This window comes from Lepidochelys kempii, chromosome 2 (genome assembly GCF_965140285.1).
Source record: "Lepidochelys kempii isolate rLepKem1 chromosome 2, rLepKem1.hap1, whole genome shotgun sequence".
Lineage (NCBI taxonomy): Eukaryota > Metazoa > Chordata > Testudines > Cheloniidae > Lepidochelys > Lepidochelys kempii.
In genome coordinates this window covers 228053546-228078043 of record NC_136381.1, presented here as the reverse complement: position 1 = coordinate 228078043, position 24498 = coordinate 228053546, and the positions used below count along the sequence as shown (strand labels likewise).

General features: G+C 38.5%; 1 protein-coding gene across 8 annotated transcripts in view; it reads left to right on the top strand.

Moving 5' to 3' along the window:
• Nucleotides 1-24498, top strand: part of ADAM22 (ADAM metallopeptidase domain 22) — a 196248-nt gene that overhangs the window by 116073 nt on the left and 55677 nt on the right. For all 8 annotated transcript variants that reach the window (XM_073334068.1, XM_073334061.1, XM_073334066.1 and 5 more), the window contains exons 5-11: nucleotides 2278-2360; nucleotides 7850-7913; nucleotides 8651-8720; nucleotides 13766-13836; nucleotides 18931-19005; nucleotides 23188-23259; nucleotides 24324-24490. In XM_073334068.1, the coding sequence (XP_073190169.1) occupies nucleotides 2278-2360; nucleotides 7850-7913; nucleotides 8651-8720; nucleotides 13766-13836; nucleotides 18931-19005; nucleotides 23188-23259; nucleotides 24324-24490 (602 nt within the window). The remainder of the gene's footprint in view (nucleotides 1-2277; nucleotides 2361-7849; nucleotides 7914-8650; nucleotides 8721-13765; nucleotides 13837-18930; nucleotides 19006-23187; nucleotides 23260-24323; nucleotides 24491-24498) is intronic.

The window sequence follows — 24498 nt, the reverse complement described above, 5'->3', positions numbered from 1 at the left end:
AGGAACAGAGAGCATACTGATCAAATTTGCAGGTGACACAAAGCTAGGGAGGTTTGCCTACACTTTGGAGGATAGAGCTAAAATTCAGAGGGATCTTAATAAATTGGAGAACTGGGCTATAGACAACAAAATGAAATTCAACAAAGACAAATTTAAGGTGCTACTTAGGGAAGAAAAACCAAATGCCCAAATATAGAATGTGGGATAACTGCCTTGGCAGCAGCACTTCTGAGAAGGATCCGGGAGTTGTGGTGGATCACAACCTCAGCATGAATCAACAGTGTGATGCTGTTGCAAAAAAAGCAAACGCAGTTTTAGGTTGCATTAACAGAGGCACAGCATGCAAGTCACGGGAGGTGATAGTACTGCTCTACTAGGCGCTGGTTAGGCCTCAACTGGAGTACTGTGTCCAGTTTTGGTCACCAGTGTATAGCAAGGATGAAGAGGAACTGGAAAGGATCCAGAGGTGAGCAACAAAGATGATCAAAGGGATGGAATGCAAACCATATAAGCAAAGGCTGAAGGAACTGGGTATGTTTAGTTTGGAAAAGAGGAGATTAAGGGGGGACATGATAGTGGTCTTCAAATACTCGAAAGGCTGCCATAAAAAAGGTGGAGAAAAGTTGTTCTCTCTTGCTACAGAGGGCAGGGCCAGAGGCAATGGTTCAAACTACAGCATAGCAGATTTAGATTACTTGTCAGGAAAAAATTCCTAACTGTAAAAATGGTAGGACAATGGAACAGACTGTCTACGGCAGTCATGGAAGCTCCTTCACTAGAGGTTTTCAAAAGGAAACTGTATAGCCATGTGTCTTGGGTGGTTTAGACGCAACAAATCCTGCATCTTGGAAGGGGGTAGACTAGATAACCCTTGTGGTCCCTTCTAACTCTGTGGTTCTATGATTCTAATTGAAAATTTGCCAGAAGGATAGTCTTTGTAAAATGAAGCAACAAACAAGCCAGATATTAGTAGGCCTTCAATCTCTCTAATCATATATTAGGGTTTTTTTTCTGTGGCAGCCATCATCATAGTATCTGAGCACTACCTTCAGATTCATGGTACTGTACATTTCTAGCTTTACACAATGGCATCAAAGTCCCTGTATCAGCCAACAAAACATGATGGAGAAGAATTTCAAAAGGGACTAGTGATTTTTGGTGCCCAAACTCCAGGGACCTGATTTCCAGAAAGTGCAGTGTATACACCCTCTGAAAATCAGACCCCTTTACAGTATCTCAAGTTGGGCACCAAAAATCACTAGTCCCTTTTGAAATTCTTAGTCTGATCCTATAGAAAACAAAAGGGGATTTTCTTGTCACATTCCAAAAGCTACTAACATACTCTTGTTTTATTTTTTAAACTTCAGTTAATTTAGTGTTGGTGAAACAGCTGTTATAAATATACTTTTGAAGGGTAGAATCTGAGAGCATTTAATTTCACATGGTAAGTATGAACAGCAACTTTGGCTTATGGCTCTGCATCACTATCACCCAGGTGATTGCCAGCTCATGAAGACAAATAATCATGCTTTCCATCTCAGTAAATACACTTAAATATTTGCACTCCTGGATACGTAGGGGTGGGGTAGGTTGTTCTTACTGGGGGTACGGGGGAGGACATGTTTGCTACCAGAAATTAGGATGAGCTCTAGTGTTATTGCTTTTAAGGCCCCTCTCTTTAAGTCGGCCGTCGACCAACAACAAAACAGCATAATGACCTGGGTGAGTTTCTCCTAGGAATCAGCAATTAAGTTTGATTCCAATGGGATTAATGATCTAAGATGTAGAAGACTTTTTCAGATAGAAATGAGGTTATTCATATTTTGTATACAGTGTCTAGATTGTACAGTGATGGGTGCTTTGCAGATACATATGGCTAGACAGACATAAGGTGAAGACCTGACTCAGGCAAAACTTTCCCTGACTTTGGTGGCAGTTTTGTCAAGTAAAAGACTGCAGGATTTGGCAGGTGTGGTATATGCCCTGCTTACAGGAAAAAAAAAGACAAGTGTTAATTTTCATTGCACTCTTTTATCATTTGATTATATACCATGTTTCCTTTAAATTCAGAGCACTGGGGACACTTATGACTAATTCTCTTTGATCTATTTGATAAGAATGTCCTCTGCAGTTTTCTCTTGACTCTGAATGACTGCGAATTGTGGGCACCATGCCGGTAGGTGTGGCAACATAGTTATAGCACAAGCCATGTTTGACAGGACATGCGTATGATATTATGCGACATGATGGATTCACAGTCTCTATTTTCAATTGCAGGGAGGAGAGCATTGCTATTACCAGGGCCAAATCCGAGGAAACCCAGAATCATTTGTTGCCTTGTCAACATGCCATGGACTTCAGTAAGTTTCCCCAGGTTATTTTTTTAATGGCCTGTATGTAATTTCTTAAAACAAGTACAAATTCTAGAGTAAAGGAATTACTAATTGTTTTCTTAGTGCAGCAAAATGTTAAACATTTTACCCTCCCTCACAAATTATGGGTTGAATTTGTACCTATAAAGAAATCTTGGATTTTTACAAGTAGTTTACAGAGTGCCCGAGTTGGTTTTTATTAAGCACATAGATACACTGGTATTGTGTAATACCATTTTTTCAAGTTAAAACTAACTTACAAATAAATAAGCTAGGGTGAAAGCAACCCAAAATATTCCTTTCCAAAGGGGAAAAAAAAAAACCTTTCTAAATGTTACTCTTTAACTATGTCAGAATATGCTTTGCTCTTTTCTGATTACTACAATGAGTAGATGGCATATTTCTCTTCTATTCTGACCCCATTTACAAAACAAAACTGAGACAGTGAGTGTGGGTTTTCAAGTCATTTTTCTTTTCTTTCACAGAGGCACTGATCTTAGATATTTACCTGCTGATTGGTACTTAACATATATGGCAATATATTTGTAAATCTGAAGGAAAGGAGTGGCTCTTAGATGGCAAATTGAAAACTTTGCATGATTTTAACCATATTTTGTACTTAATAGCACCTTCCATTTGAGGATCTCAAACAGCTATACAAAAATCCCACATAGCCCCTCTGAGGGTTTGTATCATAGTTTTGGACCGGTTCAAAAAGATTCCTGGCCTGATTTTCAGAGGTACTAAGTAACTGCAGCTTCAGGGGACTTCACTGGGAATTACAGGCTCTCCCCTGATATTGAGGTCAGACATTGCTTGAAGGATCATGTGATGAATGGTAAAAAGATAGGAACACTCAACAATTACCTTGTGCTTCTCTTTTTAACTCCTGCTTCACTGAAAGGCAGGCACGTATCTGATGGGGACTTTCATTGATTCGATCCTTTTCCTTCTCCAATAGTTCTGTAAATTCTGTATCAGACTTCCATATTTTCTGTTAGTTTCTTTTAGTTAAATTTGTTGGGTTTTGTTTTTATTTTAGCATCACTGCAGTCTTCTGTCTGATTATTTGTACCATAATGCTTTTATCTCCTTTGTAATCAAGATTTAGGAGTGAGGACTAACTCAAGAAATCTGACTTCAGGTTCTGTGCTGAAGGTGAATCTAAAAATAGTAGCATTTTAGTGCATTCTGCAGAGATTTAACAGCATGACTTCCATTAGTTGTGATCCATTAGGTCTTGGATTATAGTCTGTGACCCCTGTTAACTTTCAGGGGCTTAGGGAAAAAGGGAAAAAGAGACTAAAAAAATTCCTTTCTGGCCTTTATTTGGTGCTTCGTTCTTCAGGATGAAACCCTCTCACTGTATTCTCTCAGTGCTTAATTATCAGTGTTGGTATCTTCTAAAGCAGCTACACAACTAGAGAGATGAAGAGTTGTTATCTTTTCCTTTTTTGTTCAGCCCTCTTAGGTACATCTCTTTTTTCCTTTTAGGGAGGAATCTTCAAATACCTATATACGTATATCAGCAACAAAGATCAATAGATTCCTATTTCACAATAGGGACAGTTTGAAACAATATAAGAGGTTGGAGTGTTCCAGGACCCTGTATGAGAATGCAGTGTTTCCTTAATAAGTCATGTTAAACTCAGGTGCAACACTGCATCATCATCATCATCTGTATAATCTTTTAAATAGTGCTTTTCATGTGTAGACCTCAAATACTGAATAAGTACTGCTGATTCACGATGGCATTTAATTTCATTAACTCCAACCAGTATCTGGAGTATTTCTCTGGAGCAGAGGAAACTGAGGGCTATTACCATCTAATAAAGTCTGTAGGGCTGGTTCTATGGTGAACTTTATGGGTTGTAACAGCTGGAGAAGATGCCTCTAAAGGAGCAATAAGCTCCATATTCAGGCAAGTATTAATTCAAGCCTTTTCCTCTGCTTAATACATCCTCCAGGTCCCAGCCTATAACAGCTATATTATTGGTGGGTGGGTGTAGATCAGGTGCCAAGGTTGATGCCAGAATTGTTTATTTAACTTTATCTTGTGATTTTTTTAGCTATTAATGCCTGCATTCTTTTTAGGGATGTCTATCTCTCGTTCAGTAAATTAATAAGGTAGTGGGTTCAATGGTGGAATCCTCATAACTCTTAATATTCTTTCTTTTTGGTAGTTGCGTTGAAGAGACAATATACTTCTGTGGCCTTAACTCCTAATTAGCCAAGTTTTTATTTGGGATGTCCAGTAGCCACAGTCTACAGTGGGTTAATGCAGAGATTCAAACAAAAATATAACATTTTGAAAAAAGCCACACTCATTATTAGGATTTCTAGTGTCCACGTTTCTTCTTAAATTTAGCTCTTGGGTTCATGTTCCTTACAGAAGAATATAGAAATAAATGCAAAATAACTTGCCATTTTCATTTTGTTTTCTTCATTGCAGTCAAGTGATGTAAACATATCTATTACCTGTTGGGAATGTTGGAGTATAGGAATACAGTATTGAATCTCTTTCAAAGAATATGCTTAATTATATATTCTTATTAATCTGTATTTTAATGCATTTTCTATTACAATACAGGCTCCTTGGAAGAGAACCATGTATTCCTTTGTGTATTGTATAGCATAAAGTACACTGATTCTTAATAATGGATGATAGATTATTGAGTAATGATCTCTTCTAATGTAATAGCATTAAAAACATTCAAATATGTTCTTAGGCCATGATCCTGCAAGCTCCTTCACACAGGAAGACTCCTTCCTCGCCCCAATTGAAATTAGCATGTGGGTACAGGGTGCATCCTACATAGGAGCTTATAGGACAGTGGTGTCAGTTTGAGAATTATAGAAATATTTTTTGGAAATGAAGGGCCTTATCAGAATAGCTATAGACATGCTATAGTAAGGCTTAATTTAAAATAAGAGTTTGAAGGCCTGTAACATAGATAGATATGTTTTCTTGTTGGACCATGAATATGCTGCCCACTGGTGGTGAAATTAAAAGTCTTGATATTTTAAGATCAAATTGATTTACAAGATGTTTATTGTTACAATATGTTTGGGTATAGTTTTGACATAGTAAAGATTCAGATTTCAAAAATGGTCTGTATTCTATGACTACTTTGGATCTAACTTTTTTATTAGTGTATGATTCAAATATATGGACTGCTTAAGTTGAAGTCTATTGCAAAACATCCATTGACTTAAGTCAGATCAGGTTTGTAGTTTGACTGTAAATATGTTATTACCATGTACCATTATTAAAGAGTGGATTGATCAAATTCTGACTTGATCAAAGGTCCATGCTGCTGGGTGAAATGATCAAATAGGAGGCCCTTTATTCTGAGAATGTGAATTAAGTCCTCAAATGCTGATACACTGATCAATCCTGCAGACTTTACTAATGTAAAATTGCCATTGATAGCAAAGCAAGTTTTGCATACTTAAAATCTGCAGGATGAGTCCCAAATCTCATTTTATTCTTAGAATGAGGGCCTTCATCAGGCTCTAGGATTTTTATTTTAAACATCATAGAACAAGTTAATTTCCACAAAATATTTACAGGTTATCTGCAAAGGGATGGAATAGCTTTGAATTAAATATGTATTTATAACCACTGCTAATATGAGTTATATATTAACTATATTATATTATATATATCCATAATTACTTCGGTGGAGCTGTAAATACACAACATTTAGGAAAATATTAGATAGGTTTATATAAAGCTGTAATGGTTTAAAAGTTTAATATGTAGTTGTGGTCCCAAAAAACCCCAACAGAGTAAAATGATATCATTTTACTCAATATAGCTGCTCCCTGGGTATAGTCAAGGTCAGATCTGATTTTAGTGAAAAAAATGCAAAAATTAATTATAAAAATGTTTTAAAAATCAATGTCATATTTGACTCGCATAAGCCAAAAGCCAATATCGATTTCTGTCACTTAAAGAATGAAATGTGGTGGGTTGCTTTTCCCCCCCCCCTCAAACTTTGCAAAAAAAAATAAAAATAAAAAATCTTGCTCCCTTGTTGAGGTTGTGCAGTATATATCAAGTCTGAGCCTACAGCTCATATTTATAGCTAGTCTTAAAAACCTTGAAAGAAGCACTTTAGAAAGGAAATGCTGACACAACTTAATCTCAACAACACACACATGCTGCTGTAATAAAGAAAAAATTGCAAGAAAAGGCTGACTTAGATAAAGACGAAAAGGGAAGTGGGGTAGGAAATGTACCTCTTTAGTATACTGCCAATTAACATTTTCCATATCAGATCATTTTATTTTAGGGTGAAATTCACTGTTGTGCGTAAATCTGGTGCAAGGCTTAAGCTTAAACCCCATTTAAACTCAAAATAGGATTTAAATTGGATTTCAAGTGGTGTATAGGCCTTGTGTGAGTGCACAGTGGGGAATTTCACCACTGCTGTGTATTTACTTATAAACAGTAATGCACAACCATGTAATTTAATTACCATAGGCTATCTACATTCACTTAGGATCCCTTAAAGCTTGAGCCTATCCTGTGGTTAGAACTGAACCATGTGCCACCTTTGTTAGCTTGGAAAATTGGTGATTGTTCACATGAGAGCAATTACAGAAGCAGATTTTCCAGCACGTACAACAAGCATGTATATAGTTGGCGCCCTTAAAATTCCTCTTCCATTTGGAAGATTTTACTTGTGTGAGAGCTGTTCCCTGGACGTATAATGAGGAATACCACAAGAGCTAGTGAAAGCTTTCCATCTGCTAGAATACATACTGTATGAAAGGGCAACATAGCATGGGAGACTGGCTCTGGCAGTCCATGGAATATTTCTGATGATGTTGTTTTATATAAAACCTATTTGTGTCTTTTCCAAAAACAATTTAATAAAGGACTTAAATTGATGTGTGAGAAAAAAATTGTTATTCTTGATTTTTTTTCAGTTTGTTTACCTTGTTTTGTTTACCTCCAAAGTGTTCCCATTATGCTGGGTCTTGTAGGAGCAGGCAGGCAGACAGACTTATGGTACCAAAAAGCTTAAAATCCAAGAGTCAGCTCAGTTTAATACTTTATTTTGGCATGACAAGCTATACATATGTTCCCAGAGTATGTAAAGAGACCTCTTAAGTATCTGTCAGAAGTAGGAACAATCTGTTCCAGGGAGTGGGGTTCACACTAGGTTTGGGAACTGGGTCAGTCAGTCAGTTTCTGCTGCTCTTTCTGTCTAGCTCTTTATCACTACAACAAGGAAGAGGAAAAACATTTTTTTTAAAAGGATAAGTTGGTTGTAAAATCACAAAAATTGGCACGAGGACTTAGAAACTGGGATAATACCTGAAATTGCTTTTAATTTTGTTTTTAATGGTTATATTTCAAGTTCATAGCCTCCCCTTCACGGGTTACCTGTTTAAATTGTTTTAATCTTTTAATAAATGTTTGGTAAATCTCTACTCAATGTTACCACTTTTCCTGTCTTTAACAGTGGGATGTTCTATGATGGGAATCATACTTATCTTATTGAACCAGAAGAAAACCACACTTCACACGTAAGTAGAACTTCAGCTAATCCAGTATTCAGATACACAAGGGAGGCAGAAAACAAAAGAAGCCTTATGCTCAGCCTTGCACCTCTAGTGTTGGGGCTGGTCACAGTGGGAGTCCTTGTCCTCCCACTCTCAGCAGCTAGTTCATATATTGCTCTAAAGGTGCAAACCAAAGGCAGTATATTGCATCTAGTATTTGAGTTCCCAGTATCTAAATACAGTATCAGGAAAACAGGAGGAGGTTTACAGAAGTTTTCCTCCAATAATACATGTCTTAGCTACCCCTTGGTAGCTTCTTTAAAACAACCTCTTGGTCATTTGCCAGTACTGAAAATCAGTTAAAACAATATATATATATATATACATATACATTTGCATTTCATATTATTTAACTTTAGAAAATTTAGACCCCAATCCAGCAAAACATTTAAGCATGTGCTTAACTTTAAGCATGTGATTAGGCCTGTTCACTTTAAAGGACCTACTTGTATATTAAATGTGAAATACAGGTTTAAGTGCTTTGCTGAATCAGGGCCTTAATGATCACATCATAATTGGGAGAGGAAGAGAAGAATCTACAATGTGTATAAAGTTCTTTGAGGTTTGATAACCTCCAGTGTTCCATTATTTCCCCAACATATTGGTTTGGTACCTAATGCAAAAGGGTTTCTTTCTCCCTAATATTCACGGGATGGTTCATTTTATCTTGGCTTAATGCATGCCACTGTTTACTATTTCAGGAGGATTTCCATTTCCACTCTGTTTACAAATCCAGGTTATTTGAATTTCCTTTGGATGACCTGCCATATGGTATGATGTTTTTAATGCTCTCGTCTTTTAACTTGTGTCTTATTTTGCCAAACTTGTGTATCATATTCGGTTGCTAATCTTCTTTGGAGTTTTACTCCTTTGTTTGCTTGAATCTGTCTTTTTCTGTTTAAGTAAAAAAACATAAAAACATAAAAAAAACATGGGGGAGGAGTAGGGGAGAAGAAACCTAACAATTAACTCAAACCTCACCTCAACCTTTATATTGTTGATTTTTTTTAATAAACTTTGAAGAATTGAATGCTTTATATGCCATTACACATGCAATATGTACTTTACATAAAAGGTCATGGCAACCTAAAGGTTGATCAAAATAATCCCCTAGTTACCAAGGACTGATGAACATCAGTGGCCTCCCCCACTGTGAGATATAGGAATGGTCTACTAGTCTGAGTGTAGGAGTAGGAAACTGGATTTTTCAAGTTTTATCCTAGTTCTGACTCTTAACATTTCTGCTTCAGTCTTTCCATCTTAAATTACATTGGGGTGGCATATCCCCATTTTGTCAAGGGTTTATCAGTTTGGAAATGTAGTTTCCTACATATATAGCTTATTCTGGAGGAATGAGACCTGTACTAAACTGCTGATTTCTTCAAGACAATTACAGATGTCTAGTTTATAATATGGTAGCACTGAGGACTGGGGCTGTGTTGCACTGAATATGGAATATGAGACCTAATAAGGAAATTCACGTTGTGTGGGATGCACTCTGGAGGATGTCTTCTGAAAGAGACAGAGGTAGTGTGACTACTGAGTCGGCAGCTTCTCTCTCGAAATGGGTTAGTAAAGGATGAAATCTTTTGGAACTAGAATTGTGTGTCTTGTAGGCAAAGGACTTTATCACTGGTGAAACGTTATGTTTTCACAGACTTTTGGAGAAAAAAATAAATGTAATTTTGAATTTTTTATGACTATGAAAAACATTTTTTCTGCAATCAGATATCTATCATTTCACCTTCACAAAAACCCTTTGACCTTCAAAGTGTGTCAAACTTTCTTTGCAAAAATTGAGACTTTCCATCTGGGGCAGTTTCAGAAAACTCTGTGTTGGCTGAGATGGGGAAATGTTGCCATTTAATCAAATTGTGGAATACTAATGAAAATAACTTAAGTATATGACTACTAACAAAGTGCAGAAACTGAATGACACTAATCTTGTGCAGCTGCTTGGTAGGATCCCATACATGAATAGGTTAATTATAACTAGCGAGTTTCATAATAACATGTTATAGGCTTTGTGGATCCCATTGACGGCTCACTCTGTGATCACTAAACCTGTCCTCAGTTTCAGGTTTGTCATGAAAGTTTTAGCAGCTGCAGCAGATTTTATACTAATGAAAAACTAATGTTTCATTATTTCCATGAGCTGTTTATTTAGGTTTCCTTTGCCTTTCGTCTTTAGTTTTATTGTAAGAGTATGTGTAGTTCCCATTGTGTGATATACATATGCTGAGTGGAGATATAAATAACTTAACATGAAATCCTGTTCCCACTGAAGTCAATGGCAAAACTCCCATTGACTTGAAAGGGGCCAGGATTTCACTCTGGATCTTCAGGGATATATATGGTATCATAACTGGGAGTAGTGGCTTTACAGTGCTTAAACTTTTCTGTCTGTTTCCTTTAACAGATATGATATATTTGCAATTGCTAGCTTGTAGTATTTTTGGTTTTTACTTTTTTATTTACTGCAGCAGGACTATTTTGCTAATCCTGTCCTATAAGACTGTTGTTATAACAAAATGTGCTTTACCCTGTACTTTATATTGCCAATATTTCTCTTCTTCTTTATCCCCCCACCTTGTTTGTGGACTTACATGCCTTCAGAAACTTCTAATTTGATTCAAGAATTATTTGTTCTTATCCTTAGTAGGCTCTGTGCATAATTTAAGATTTCCTGTCAGTGCTGCATTATGAATGTACTTTGATGTACCACAAGTCTTTTACATTGATGGTGGATTAACAGACTGGGGTGACTTCCTATCAGTATTAACCAAAGCAAATGGTATGATACCTCATCAGTAGCAACATAGCTTTTTATATTCTTCTGTTCCATGGGAATTAAAAAATATTATTAGAGAATAAATTATACTCCTCCGTGTGATGGCCAGCAGATACACCGTTTTATGTTATGCACCTGTCAAATGTCACTGACTGTGGAGGATTAGGACTTTGAAGAGAGAAATCCAGGGCTCTTCAAGAGGCTGGCGATTCAGTAGGTGGTACTTTTTCCTCAGAGTCCATACTAAATCAGTCAGTGCTCTGGCATGATGATAGCAGACACTATGCCCTTGGAGGTGCTGTTTTTCAGATGAGACAAAGTAGATGTCATGATCTTCAGTGGCCATAAAAGTTTTCATAGAACTTTTTCAAAGTAGGAGTTATCAAATTCCAAGTTGGTTTGTTACATCCCTATTTCTATTTCAATTTCTTTTGTGATTTCAATTGGTCATGGTACTCTTCCTGAGATACTTTGGGATGGGAAAGCACTATGCATGTTCTCGTCATTATCATTCACTTGTAAAATGTTGTGAAGTATTACTGTGTGCTGTTACAAAGCTGCTACATTCCACCCCAGATATGACTTCATTTTTATGGTAGGTGAAATGATCCTTAAATAGTTTGTAAATTATTAAAGTAGTCTGAGATGCTGTATAAATGTAAGATATTTTATTTCACCAACTAAAAAGTTGTAATTTTACCATTTGACTTCTGGCAGCCCTACAGATCCTTAAATCAAAAGTTAAGAGTTGGTGGCATGACACCAAAACATGGATTGGATCTACAATATAAGTATAGGTAGGATATATAAATGCACTCACAGAAAACAGACAAGTAACAGTAAATTTGAAAGTGGTTCGTGTTGATTCGTTGTGAGATCTGGGTAGTGGCCATCAGGGATAACACAAGCCCCGGTTAGCTGACCCTGGCTGTGATTGAATTAGTTTGATCATCTTCCTATTATTCTCTCATTGAAGACCATGTTTCACTTAGCATTTCAGGTGCTGTACTGCAGCAAAATGTCTTCAAAAGTATTCACATTTTCTATTCTATAAGAAGAACTGTAAGAATATGCAGAACATATGTGGAATACAGACTGAGGACCCGACCCTGCAAACCCTTATGCAGGTGAATAACTTCACTCAGATGAGTAATACCATTTTTTTCAAATGTTTCATGAGTGAAGTTATTCACATGCATAAATTTTTGCAGGATTGGATCTTAAGTGAGTACCAGACATTGTCTGATGAGAAAGTTTATAAGTAGAGCTGGGCAACAATTTTTGGGATGAATAGTTAATTTGCCAAAAATGCAGTTTCGTGAACAGAAAGTACTCATGATTTTGGGTCAGATTTGGCAAATAATTTCGCCCAGGAAGAAAAGAACATTTTTAAAAAGTCTAAATGGATTAATTTTTGTTTAAAAAGCAAAAAACGGAAACAACAACAACAGAAAGCAATTTCATTCTGGATTGAACAACATTTATTTTTTGACTTAAAAAAATATTCAGTTTTACATTTCAGTGAGAAAAAATGAAAAAATTTGATTCTGGTTGTCCTGGGGAAAAAAATCATTTCGGATTTTTTTGTTTGGGCCATCGAACCAAAAAATCAGTTATTCACTTAGCTCTAACAATAAGTGTAACATCTGTGACTGTGCTTTGCTCATACACCACTGTGGGAGATGAGCTCTTATGATATGTATTTTCATTAGAAACTCTTGATTACTACAACCTGATGTCCTATAGCTAGATGTAGTTCAGTAAAACATGCAGGTCCACTTTGAGTTTTAGGTCTTAGCAGCCATTGCCATCCTTTCACTTTCTGAATCTGCATTGTTGTTTTATCCTGGTGTTCGGATCATGTGTACAAATGCAGTTCTTGGTATAAAGTATATGCAATATGAGCAGAAGTGGAGATGTTGGAAATGTTTATAACCAAATGTGAACGCAGGTGGTTTGGGATTTCCTTACAAAATCAAACCTTGAGTGGAAAGATATGTGAGTTGGAAGTGCCTAATTTTGCACAGCCCTCTTCACTGGCTTTGCAAAAATTACTCTGGAATACGGAAAACAGTTCTCAGCCCTTCATGATTAGTACCTCCAAAAGGTAAAGAAAGAGCAGAGAAGGGAAATTAGAATATTAAAGAGGATATGATATAAAATGAGAGAGATTGCTGGAACTTTCATGTAGTCTCACTGAAAGGTGATTAAACAGATATGCAAAAACTATAAAAATGCAAGAGCTGATAATACAAGTGAAGGAAAGGGACTTCTGTCTGCAGTAGACACCGTTGAAACAAGGAATAAGAATCTAGAACTAAAGAGGGAAAAGTTCAGGTTGGATATTAAAAATGGTGAGGTCCTTGTGTTTTGTTTAGCTTATACTGTACCTATCACTGGGGTTTATGAGCACCTAGTAAAATGGGATTTGGCAAAAGAATAAACTTCTCAGTGCTCATGATTAGAAGTTTTAAAAAATTAAAGACCTAGTGGGATCAGTGTGGGGTAATATCATACTGACAGTGGGGATTCTAAACACCCCAAAAGGTCTCTCCCAACTCTAATATGTATTATACCCTGTGAATACTGTACCTTAAACCATAAATTAACACAAAGAGAAATCAAATTGAATTAATGTAGCCATTGCAAGTGTGGCTGTTTCCTGCATTCCAGAAAATATGATTCAGTTTATGGTAGCACCATATGAATAATATTCACCACACAGTATTTGGTGAAATTTAGTCTTTGAACATCAGTTACACCTTCTGAGGATGTAGTCCACAGAATGGCTATATTAGCAGACCTGCATTATTAATAGCAGAATTTTTATAATTTCTTTATTGTTAAGATAAGTAGCTGTAATGTTGCCTCCTTTCTAGAAGAAGAATTGAAAAATGAAATCATTATCAGATCTAATTCACAGAAAATGAAAATATCCATATTTTGTTCATGCTGCCCCAAGGTTATGGAGTGAAGTGATATATATTTGATAAAAGTGATGTATTTGTCTTTGTTTTCCACTTAGAATTCTGGCAAATGAATACCACGTCACAGAAGTTTGTTCTAAAGCCAAGACACAAAAGGAGTAAAAGGCAGGTATGTGCCCGTACAATTTCTAAAGAATGTGCCACCAGACTTGGTTTGCAGCTAATAAAGGAATCTCTCCAGATGAAGTCCTATTGCTCATACTGTTTTAGCATGAGACCTACATAAATAAATAAAAACAGTTGCAAAGGCAGTATCTAACATCTGGGTAACATTGCTGGAACCTGCTGAAGAAATCCCTTCTTAGGCGCTACGCATCTGTGTTGTATCATGCAACCACGAGCTACTGGAAACGCAATTTCAAGAGAACGAACAGACATCCCAAATCATTTTGATGTTGTCATGCTTTGCCATGCCTTTTCCTCTTGCAAACTTTAGCTCCATTTATTCTGTCATTTCTGGATTGTCAAACTGCAACATCTGGGGATTATGATGTTGTTGTTACCTCTAGAATGAAATGATCTTTGTTCTTTAATTGAAGTTAGAAATACTGTACCAATTTGAAATATAGTGTTTGGTTCCTTAATTGAAAAGAAAATTGCATTTAACAGAGTAGCTGCAAGTCATGTAGTTATATGAAAGAAAAGCAGGACTAAACGCAGCAGTAAAATTTACTATTATAAACTGAAAGCACCATTCTTGTTTATTATTGTGAGAGGTCATTAATTGTGTACATTTATTTTAAGTATGAAAATATAATATAGATCCTGTATATTTGGGATGAGTGTTATGACCAGGTTAAAAACCAACTTTTTATTCCACAAGATTCACTAAAGTTCAGATTTTTAATGTGCTCTGAGTAGATACTCCTTGTAGCTTTTATTTTAAAAAAAGTAAATCTCCCATAGCACAATGAGCCATGTAAAATATATATGCCACTTTTTAAATTTGTTCTGATAATACAGATATGCATTTAGTGGAGCTCAGTCAGAGGTTATGGTAAGGCAGATATAACACTCTTCGGAGTTTGCAAAAGTTCCTTGTTTCTGATTTTAGACCTGGGCATTGCACAGAGATGCTGCTGGTCTGTTGGTGATGGACAAACGTAATGTGTCTGTATTGCGTTTTACATCTGTCAGTATCTCTGACATCACTGATTATGAAGACTATGTCTACACACCAATTAAATATGCACAGCTGGCCCAGATCAGCTGACTTGGGCTTGTGGAGCTCAGGCTGTAGGTTGTCCACCACTGCTCTATTTACTGCTTAAGTGCAAATTAAGCAGAGCACACAGATCTGTTTGCCAACCTCAGTTTGGAACAAAAAGAAAAGTTGTACTAGTGGCACCTTAGAGACTAACCAATTTATTTGAGCACAAGCTTTCGTGAGCTACTCTGATGAAGTGAGCTGTAGCTCACGAAAGCTTATGCTCAAATAAATTGGTTAGTCTCTAAGGTGCCACAAGTCCTCCTTTTCTTTTTGCGAATACAGACTAACACGGCTGCTACTCTGAAACCTGTCAATTTGGAACATGTGTTAAGAACACCATGCAGTGGAATTTTATAAAACTTCACATACAATGTTGCCACACATATTTTATCAGAACAATATTGATCACCAAATTATGAGTTTTCGAATGGTACCTTAGAAGACATACACTGTACAAAGATTATTACTATAATGTGTAGGTTTGGACAAAGGGGTACATTCTGTCACAGAGTGAGAAGGTGCAAGCAGCAGAAGAGGAAGATGATTTCAGCAGCAGCTATTCGGGGAGAGATGAGAAGTGGGGAGACCAGTGAGGAGAAGGTGGCATTACATGACCTTTTATGAGCACTAAATTCACTTAGAAATATATACTCGTATTGATACTCTGCTATCATGATTATCTCCATGAGTATGATACATGCACAAACACATCCCAGAAAAGAAGCAGGTATTGAATGAAAAACAAGACTAAACGGCTCAAATAAAATTTAAGCGCATATTCACTGCCATGAAAAAAAACAGGCAAATAAAAAAAAATGGGTCACATAAATAACTTTTGTGAAATTCACTTTACATCAAATAGTGCTAGAGGGATTGTCTGACTTTTCACAAACAAGAAGTAGTTGCTCAAGATTTACAGCAAGAATAATAACATAATTCTGCTGGGAAGAACAGGGAAAATAAAGGCATCATTTAGAAACGTGGCTGTGAACAGGGTTGAAAGTAAGTTAGAGGACTTACTGCTACGCCGGAGTCCTGAGCAGGGCGGGTGGCCTCAACCGGAAGAGGCATGGCCTCAACCGGAAGAGGCAGGGCCTTAAATCTGCGGGCCCTTTAAATCTTGATTTAAAGGGCCAGGGGCTCCAGCTGCGGTAGTGGCGGCTGGGAGCCTGGGGCCCTTTAAATCACCCCTGAGCTACCAGCTGCAGAGGCGGCTGGGAGCCCCGGGGCTCGGGGGCAATTTAAAGGGCTCAGGGCTCCAACTGCCACTACTGCAGTGGAGCCCCAGGCTCTTTAAATCACTGAGGAGCCCTGGGGGCTCCTGGCTGCCACCACTACCCCGGGGCTCTGGAAGAGCTTTAAAGGGCCTGGGGCTCCACTGTGGTAGCGGCTGCCGGAGCCCGGAGCCCTTTAAATCCCCGCCTGAGCCCTGCTGCCCGAGCCCTGGGGTAGCGGCGGCTGGGCTCCATCGGGAATTGAAAGGGCCCTGGGGCTCCAGCTGCTGCTACCGCCCCAGCCCTTTAAATCCCCTCCGGAGGCCCGCCGCCACTACCCCAGGGCTCGGGCAGCAGGACTCCTGCGGGGATTTAAAGGCCGGGGTGGTAGCAGCGGCTGGAGCTCCAGGGCCCTTTAAATCCCTGCCAGAGCCCCACCACTGCTACCCCAGCACTCGGACAGCAGGGCTCAGGTGGGGATTTAAAGGGCCCCGGGGCGGTAGCGGGGCCTGGTGCTCTGGGGCCCTTTAAATGCCCGCCAGAGCCCCGCCGCCGCTACCCCAGGGCTTCGGCAGCAGGGCTCAGGTGGAGATTTAAAGGGCTTGTGGCTCCGGCAACCGCTACCGCCCCAGCCCTTTAAATCCCCTCCAGAGCGCCACCCCTACCCTAGAGCTTCGGCAGCAGGGCTCCAGCGCAGATTTAAAGGGCCGGGGCGGTAGCGGTGGCTGGAGCTCCGGGGCCCTTTAAATCCCCACCAGAGCCCTGCTGCCGCTACCTCAGGGCTTTAAATTGCCCTCTGGGAAAGCCGGTCCCGGTACAGCACACCGGCTCTTACTGGTACACCGTACCAGGGCGTACTGGCTTACTCTGGCTGTGAACATCTGTAAACTGGAAGGAAATGTGACACTTAATTGACTGTGTATTAATAATAGTTGATTGACTGATTTAGAATTTGAATAAGCAGTACAGCCCTTACAAAAAGGCTTTTTGGGGAAAAATAGTTAATTGTGCCATTCTGAGAGTTTGTAGCAATTCTGTGAGTTTACAATTGGTACCAAAAACGTTTTTAAAGATGTAGACACTGTTTAGGCTCTCTCTCAGAAATCTAGGGTTCTTTTAGAAAGTTCTAAGTTTATTTTGTAGGATTTACACCTATTTTGGAGGGAACGGGGGCAGAGGACATACTACATTTTATATACATTTATTATATAATTTTCCTGTTGACCCTCCAACAATAATCTGCTGACCAGATGTGGAGTTAAAAGATTGTCCCTATTTATAGCTTGGAAACACAGACAGATCTGACATACATACAAATATACAATCGTTTTTTAATAGTGCTACAATCAGTATAAATTTAAAATGGTGGAAGGATGGCAGCATTCATAATAAATGAGAACACAGGGAGATGAATTAATATAAATCATAGAAGATTAAGGTTGGAAGAGACCTCAGGAGGTCATCTAGTTCAACCCCCTGCTCAAAACAGGACCAACCCCAACTAAATCATCCTAGCCAGGGCTTTGTCGAGCTAGGCCTTAAAAACCTCTAAGGATGCAGATTCCAGCACCTGCCTAAGTAACCCATTCCAGTGCTTCACCACCCTCCAAGGGGAATAGTTTTTCCTAATATCTAACTTCGACCTACCCCACTGCAACTTGAGACCATTGCTTCTTATTCTGTCATCTGCCACCACTGAAATCAGCCAAGTTCCATCCTCTTTGGAACCCCCCCTTCAGGCAGTTGAAGGCTGCTGTCAAATCCCCCCCTCACTCTTCCTTTCTGCAGACTAAATAAGCCCAGTTTCCTCAGCCTCTCCTCACAAGACATGTGCCCCAGCCCCCTAATCATTTTCATTGCCCTCTGCTGGACTCTCCAATTTTTGCACATCCTTTCTGTAGTGGAGGGCCCAAAAGCGCAATACTCCAGATGTGGTCTCACCAATGCCGAATAGAGGGGAATAATCAGTTCCCTTGATCTGGTGGCAATGCTCCATCTGATGCAGCCCAATATGCCATTAGCCTTCTTGGCAACAAGGGCACACTCTTGACTCGAATCCAGCTTCTCATCCACTGTAATCCCCAGGTCCTTTTCTGCAGAATTGCCGCTTAGCACGTCACAGGACTGGCTCTAGGGACCAGCAAAGCACGTGCTTGGGGCGGCACAATTCCAGGGGTGGCATTCCGATCACCATTTTTAATTTTTTTTATTTTTGCTTGGGCAGTTGTGCTCTCGGAGCTTGGGGAGGCAAATTTTTTGCTTGGGGCGGAAAAAATCCTAGAGCCAGCCCTGGGCAGTCAGTCCCCAGCCTGTAGCAGTGCATGGGATTCTTCCATCCTAAGTGCAGGACTCTGCACTTGTCCTTGTTGAACCTCATCAGATTTCTTTTGTCCCAATCCTCCAATTTGTCTAGGTCACTCTGGACCCTATCCCAACCCTCCAGCATATCTACTTCTCCGCCCAGCTTAGTGTTATCCGCGAACTTGCTGGGGGTGCAATGCATTCCATCACCCAGATCATTAATGAAGATGTTGAACAAAACCGGCTTGATACCGGCTGCCAACTAGACATTAAGCTGTTGATCACTACCCTTTGAGCCCAATGATCTAACCAGCTTTCTATCCACCTCATAGTCCATTCATCCAGTTCATACTTCTTTAACTTGCCGGCAAGAATACTGTGGGAGACCGTATCAAAACTTTTCCCTTGTTGATGTGGCAAATTAAGATTCATTTCCAGTTGCCCTTTAAACAGCTATTGTTTGTTAATCTTTTTGCAGGTTCATCAGATTTCACGTAAAGTTGAGGAGGAAACAAAATACATTGAGTTAATGATTGTGAATGATCATCTAATGGTAAGACTTGCATACTTTGCTATGTGAAATACATCAATAATTTATTATTGTCTTACCTGCCTTCAAGGCATAAACAATAAAGTACACCAATGATCTTATTAATACGGTTTATGTCCTAAAGACTGGGGGGCTGATTCTGATCTCACTTATATCATTGTGTGATTCCAGTAGAGTTACTCCTGATTTTCACCAGCATAACTGAGAACGGAATTAGACCTAAAAAATGTTCAGAACAAGAATTTGACACAGAGTGACCTGCTGTATATCTGACTCCAAGCTGATGGTACATAATATTTACCTATAATAACTAAACAATCTATAATGTTAGTCTGCAGTTTACTAGTGACTGTGCGCAGAATCATTGGTTTTTTTTTTAATGAGAATGCATCTCACTTACTTTGTTACAGTACTAAAGGGCTCTTTAACCTAGTGGAGAGAGGCATAACAAGAATCAACAGTTGGAAGTTAAACCAGATAAATTCAAATTAGAAATAAGGCACAATTTTTTAACTGTGATGGTCATTAACCATTGGAAAAAATTACTAAGAGGAGTTGTGGATCCTCCATCTCTTAAAGTCTTTAAATCAAGACTGACTGCATTTCTGGAAGCTATTGGTTAGCCAAATGCAAATGATAGGGTCAATACAGGAGTAACTAAATGAAATACTATGGCATATGTTATATAGCAGATCAGATTAGATGATCTGGCCTTAAAATCTATAGATCTATAGTTGTTCTGCTTCCCTAGGGTTTTTTCAATTATGAACAGCTTCTCTTAAGCAATGTCCACATTTGCAAAGATACCGTCAAGTTCTAGAAGGAATACACGGCCATCCTTAAATAATTTAAATAACAAAGCTTTATTCCTTTGACCCCTGTGTTGGGTGAGCATAGCAATAATGTCGAGGGTGACAGTGATTTTTATTTCACAACAGAAGATGGTAGTTGGTGTTCAGAATTTTCTTTATTATAGTGGTTGTGTTTGAGCCAGAAGAGCAGGCATCATTGCCTGCTACATGATATACCCATTTGAACACAGCTGTTTCCTGTTTAAACTTTTGCACATTAATTTTCTTGTTGGTTAAAAACATTTGGTAAAATGTCTGTTAATTGAATAAACACCGTGATTATTTCATTTTCCTACACTATGAACCTGGGTACATATTAGAAAGAGGTATTCATTATATTTTAGGCAGTATACTTTGTTAATCCTCTTGCATTTACAACACTGTCTGAACTCTGAGCACCTAGTATCTTTTTAGGGATCACACATTATGTTGCTGAATGTCCAAACAATTAGAATTAGATAATATGCTAGCATATATATCTGTTTAACTTACCTTCTTCCTTTTTTTGCTGAGGCCACAAACAGCAGCGCCTTATAATTGCTGAATTCCTGCCCAGCTGAGTATGTACTGTTATGCCATGTCGATGCTACAGCGCTGCAGCTATGCTGCTGTAGGCTGTAGTGTAGGTCACTAGGCCAACAGAAGTATTCTTCTGGTGACCTGGCCATGACTACATTGGGGCTTAGGTCGGCATAGCTACAGCTTTTTTCACATCCCTGAGCGATGCAGCTACGTTGATAGAACTTTTAAGTGTAGACCAGACCTTGGTGATTTCACAGACATGATAAATCAGTGTTGGAATCTGTCTGTTCAGGGTAAGCAAGCTGTTCCCAGGGCTCATTGACTCTGAAGTACTTCTTGCTTAATATTCTCATTTTATATCCTATAGAATATAAACTGTGACTATAGAACTTGGACAGAACCATCAAATACTGCAGAATTCTAAATGGATGTAACTTTACCCACAGGCAGTTTCCTAGCTCTTACTCTAATCTGTGATCGATGTATCTTATGGTAGCTGGAAAGAAACTGTCATATACACTGTCTGGTCGTTTAGACCCAAACTTTGCCTTACTGTAAATTTTGTATTGCCTGGTAATGCATAAAAATTCACATTTTGTTAATTTCTCTATGATGGAGAGATGGATTTAAATTAAAAACAAAACAAAACAAAAAACCCCAATACAATTTCCCCTGTTAGGCAATCATCTAAAAACAAAGAGTGAGTGATCAGTGCTGAATCTTCAGCAGCAGTTACTTCTAGAGATGTGCTCAAGTAACTGGGTTACAAACTAGGAAGTAAACCAAATGTCTCCAGGAGAAATTTTGGTTGGAAAATATCAGTGTTTGCTGAAAAGAACAAAAATGGTCTGAAAATACATTTTGTTTCCTGTCTTTTACTATTGATTCTGAATAATTAGCATGTATATAGAATATTTCATCTGTAGATCTTGAAGCCTTTGTACATGTGGGTAAGCATCGTTATCTTAATTTCAAAGATACGTAAATGGAGGTATGGGGAGATTCAGGGCCTGATTTTCAGAATGGGCTAAGCATTGTCAGAGCCACTTATTTCTGTTGAACTTGTGGAAGCTCAGCAATCCTTGAAAATGAAACTTTATGTGATTTGCGTAAGGTCACACAGTAAATCAGTGGCAGAGCTGAGACCAGAACCCTGGACCACTGCCCTATCCTCTTCTCTAAGAAGATATTGTAAACAGTGATGAATTAAAAACAAAAGTGAAAATGTAGATAACAGCGTCCAGTGTCTTTGAAAAACTTCTCAAAACATAACTGAAAATAATGTTTAAATAACTACTATATTTGAGAGAGAAGATGGGTGAGGTAATAGCTTTTATTGGACCAACTTCTGTTGGTGGAAGAAACGAGCTTCTGATCTTACACAGAAGTTGGTCCAATAAAAAATATTACCTCACCCACCGTGTCTCTCTTATATCCTTGGACCAACATGGCTACAACAACACTGCAAACAATAAGGGAAGATACAATTTTTGTAATATTTCTGCATGTCCAGTGCATGGTAACAAATTAGTTTTAGCTGAGGTAAAATATTTCTTTTAAAAAGCTCTTCTGTAGTGCAACTACCAGTACTGAGAATATTTTGGGGGTTTAGTTTTTGTAAAGGGTTTTTTAAAATATTCTAAATTCAGATCAAATAACTTTAAAAATGCAATATAAGGCCACAGCCCTGCAAAGATATACCCAGTTTTTGCCTCCTGCCTCACAGCAGGAGAAGGGTAACCTTGTGAACCCTCTGAGCATGAGGAGTAATTGGGAAAAGGGGCCTGCAGTAGGAGAAGCTGGCTATGCCCCAATAGCTGGCCTAAGTTACAACCTCAGTTCCAAGGAGAAAAGCTTGGGAGGACTCTCAGCTTAAGGAGAGAAAGAGGGACTACCTAAATTACAACCCCATGACTTCTTCCTTTCCAACATCTGTCTTGTTCCAATTGCTGGATGCCTTAAAAAAAGAGAGAGCTGGTCCTCCTGCAGTTGTTCCTGGACCCCCCCCCCCCATGCAGATTTGGAAGGGTAAATGTCCCACAGTGGTTTGTTTATGCCCTGCTGTTCAGATTCCCTCCTTGAGAGGAGGAGGCCTCACAGTCAATTTCTGGTACCCTGTGTCATGGTGAACTGCCTTCAGAGTATCCCCTTGTGGTCCTAAAAGTGCATTGCTCACAGCACCCACTTGGTCTGTTCCAGTCAATTACACAGACCAGATTAGGTCAAAGCACTTATCCCCTTTGTAGGTTTATTAACTCTTTTTGCAGAGTGAAACTCATTTCTTTAGTAGCTCAAGTTCATGCCCACTCTGGGTCTGTATCAAAGTCCTAGTAGGTTTTTCTTCCCCCTGTTTACAAGGCCCCTCAGCCTCCTTCCTGGAGCTGGAGTTGTACTTCAGATGGTCATTCTCTCTTAGGATTGTTCTGGAATCTCCAGCAACTGAAGATTAATCTTTAGTTAAAGATTATGTCATGTGATGAAGCCTCCAGGAATACGTTCAACTAAAATTGGCAACCCTACTCTCTCTCAAGTTAGGAGTCTCTCGCTCTCTAGCTCTCTTGGAGTTGGGTTTCTTTAATGAACTTTCTAAACATTAATTAATGAATCTTCACAACACCATTGTGAGGCAAATAGGTAATATGAGTATCTGAACAATTTGCTAGACACAATTTTTTAACATTCCAGTCAGTGAAAAAGATAAGCAGCTTGAGCACAGCTTCTGCTGTTGATAGATTCATCTTTTGATTTATGTTTTTCAGTCAAAATTATTTTTCAGAAATATATTTCTAACTGGTCTGTGTTTGTTTTTCAGTGTAAAAAACATAGATTATCAGTTGGCCATACGAACAGCTATGCTAAATCAGTGGTGAACATGGCAGATTTAGTAAGTATTGCTCAACTAAATGCTTTTCTAAATGTGTCGTGAACCATGTGGTTGTAGTGCCGATAACTGTAGGAAATGTTATTTCACAGATATACATGATATTAATTTATGTGAAGATTGCAGATATTTATTTAGCTCCCAGTACAGCAAGGTACTTAAGCATGTGTCTAACTTTAGATAATTCCTGTGACTTCACATGCTCAAGTACCTTGCTGGATTGAGGCCTGAATGAGTTTTTAAAGCACATCTTATTCAGAAAACTACCCAGAAAGGGTAATGTATTAACTACAGCTGCAACCAGGAAGGGGTCTAAAACTATAGTGCACTAAAATATATGGAGAAATTGTATGTTTTATTCAACCTTTAATAAATTCGAGTTCATCCTATTTTATATGGGGCAAGGGAATATAGGTAGTTGTTGGGGCTATAAATCACACAACAGATGGCTACTGTATCCAGAAACATTTCCAGGATTTGCAAATGAAAAATAGTATTGCCACCATTGAAATCCTTTGGTCTGGGACACCAGGGTTCCCCCGATAAGTCACTCAGTCTGAAGATAGGCACTGCTGAAGAATTCTGTAACAGTGGAAGTGGTCATGTCTCCCTGATACCGATACCTGTTGCATATATCTGTTGAGGAGTATAGAGCCCTGTTGTGTAAGTAAGATATGTTGGACACTGTAAAATACAGATAAACCCTGATTTTTCTGAACCTAAATCTTTGAGTTATCCAGAATTCTTATGTGGTCCTTTAGAGATTTGTATCAAATCTCTCAGTTTATTCTTACAAAGGTTTTAGAGTCCCAGAGACCTTTGCAAGGCTCAGATCCTGCCAGGAGCTCTTTGCTGGTGGACCCTTGTGGTCATGCAGAACTGCTTATTGGGGTGTGACCTTAAATCTGGATTTTAGCCGTACAACTTCCTGTTTAAAAAAGAAAGTTGATGAGCCTCAGGGAACAAAATGTTCATTATTACAGATGTAAGTTGTTACAAAAAAAGGGAAAAGAAGCAACTATATTCTATATGATATAATAAATTTGTTCATTTTGTTAATGTACTAGATATATAAAGAACAACTTAACACCAGGATAGTATTGGTTGCCATGGAAACCTGGGCTACTGATAACAAGTTCACCATATCTGAAAACCCATTGGTGACTCTACGTGAGTTTATGAAATATAGGAGAGATTTTATCAGAGAGAAAAGTGATGCAGTTCACCTTTTTTCGTACGTAA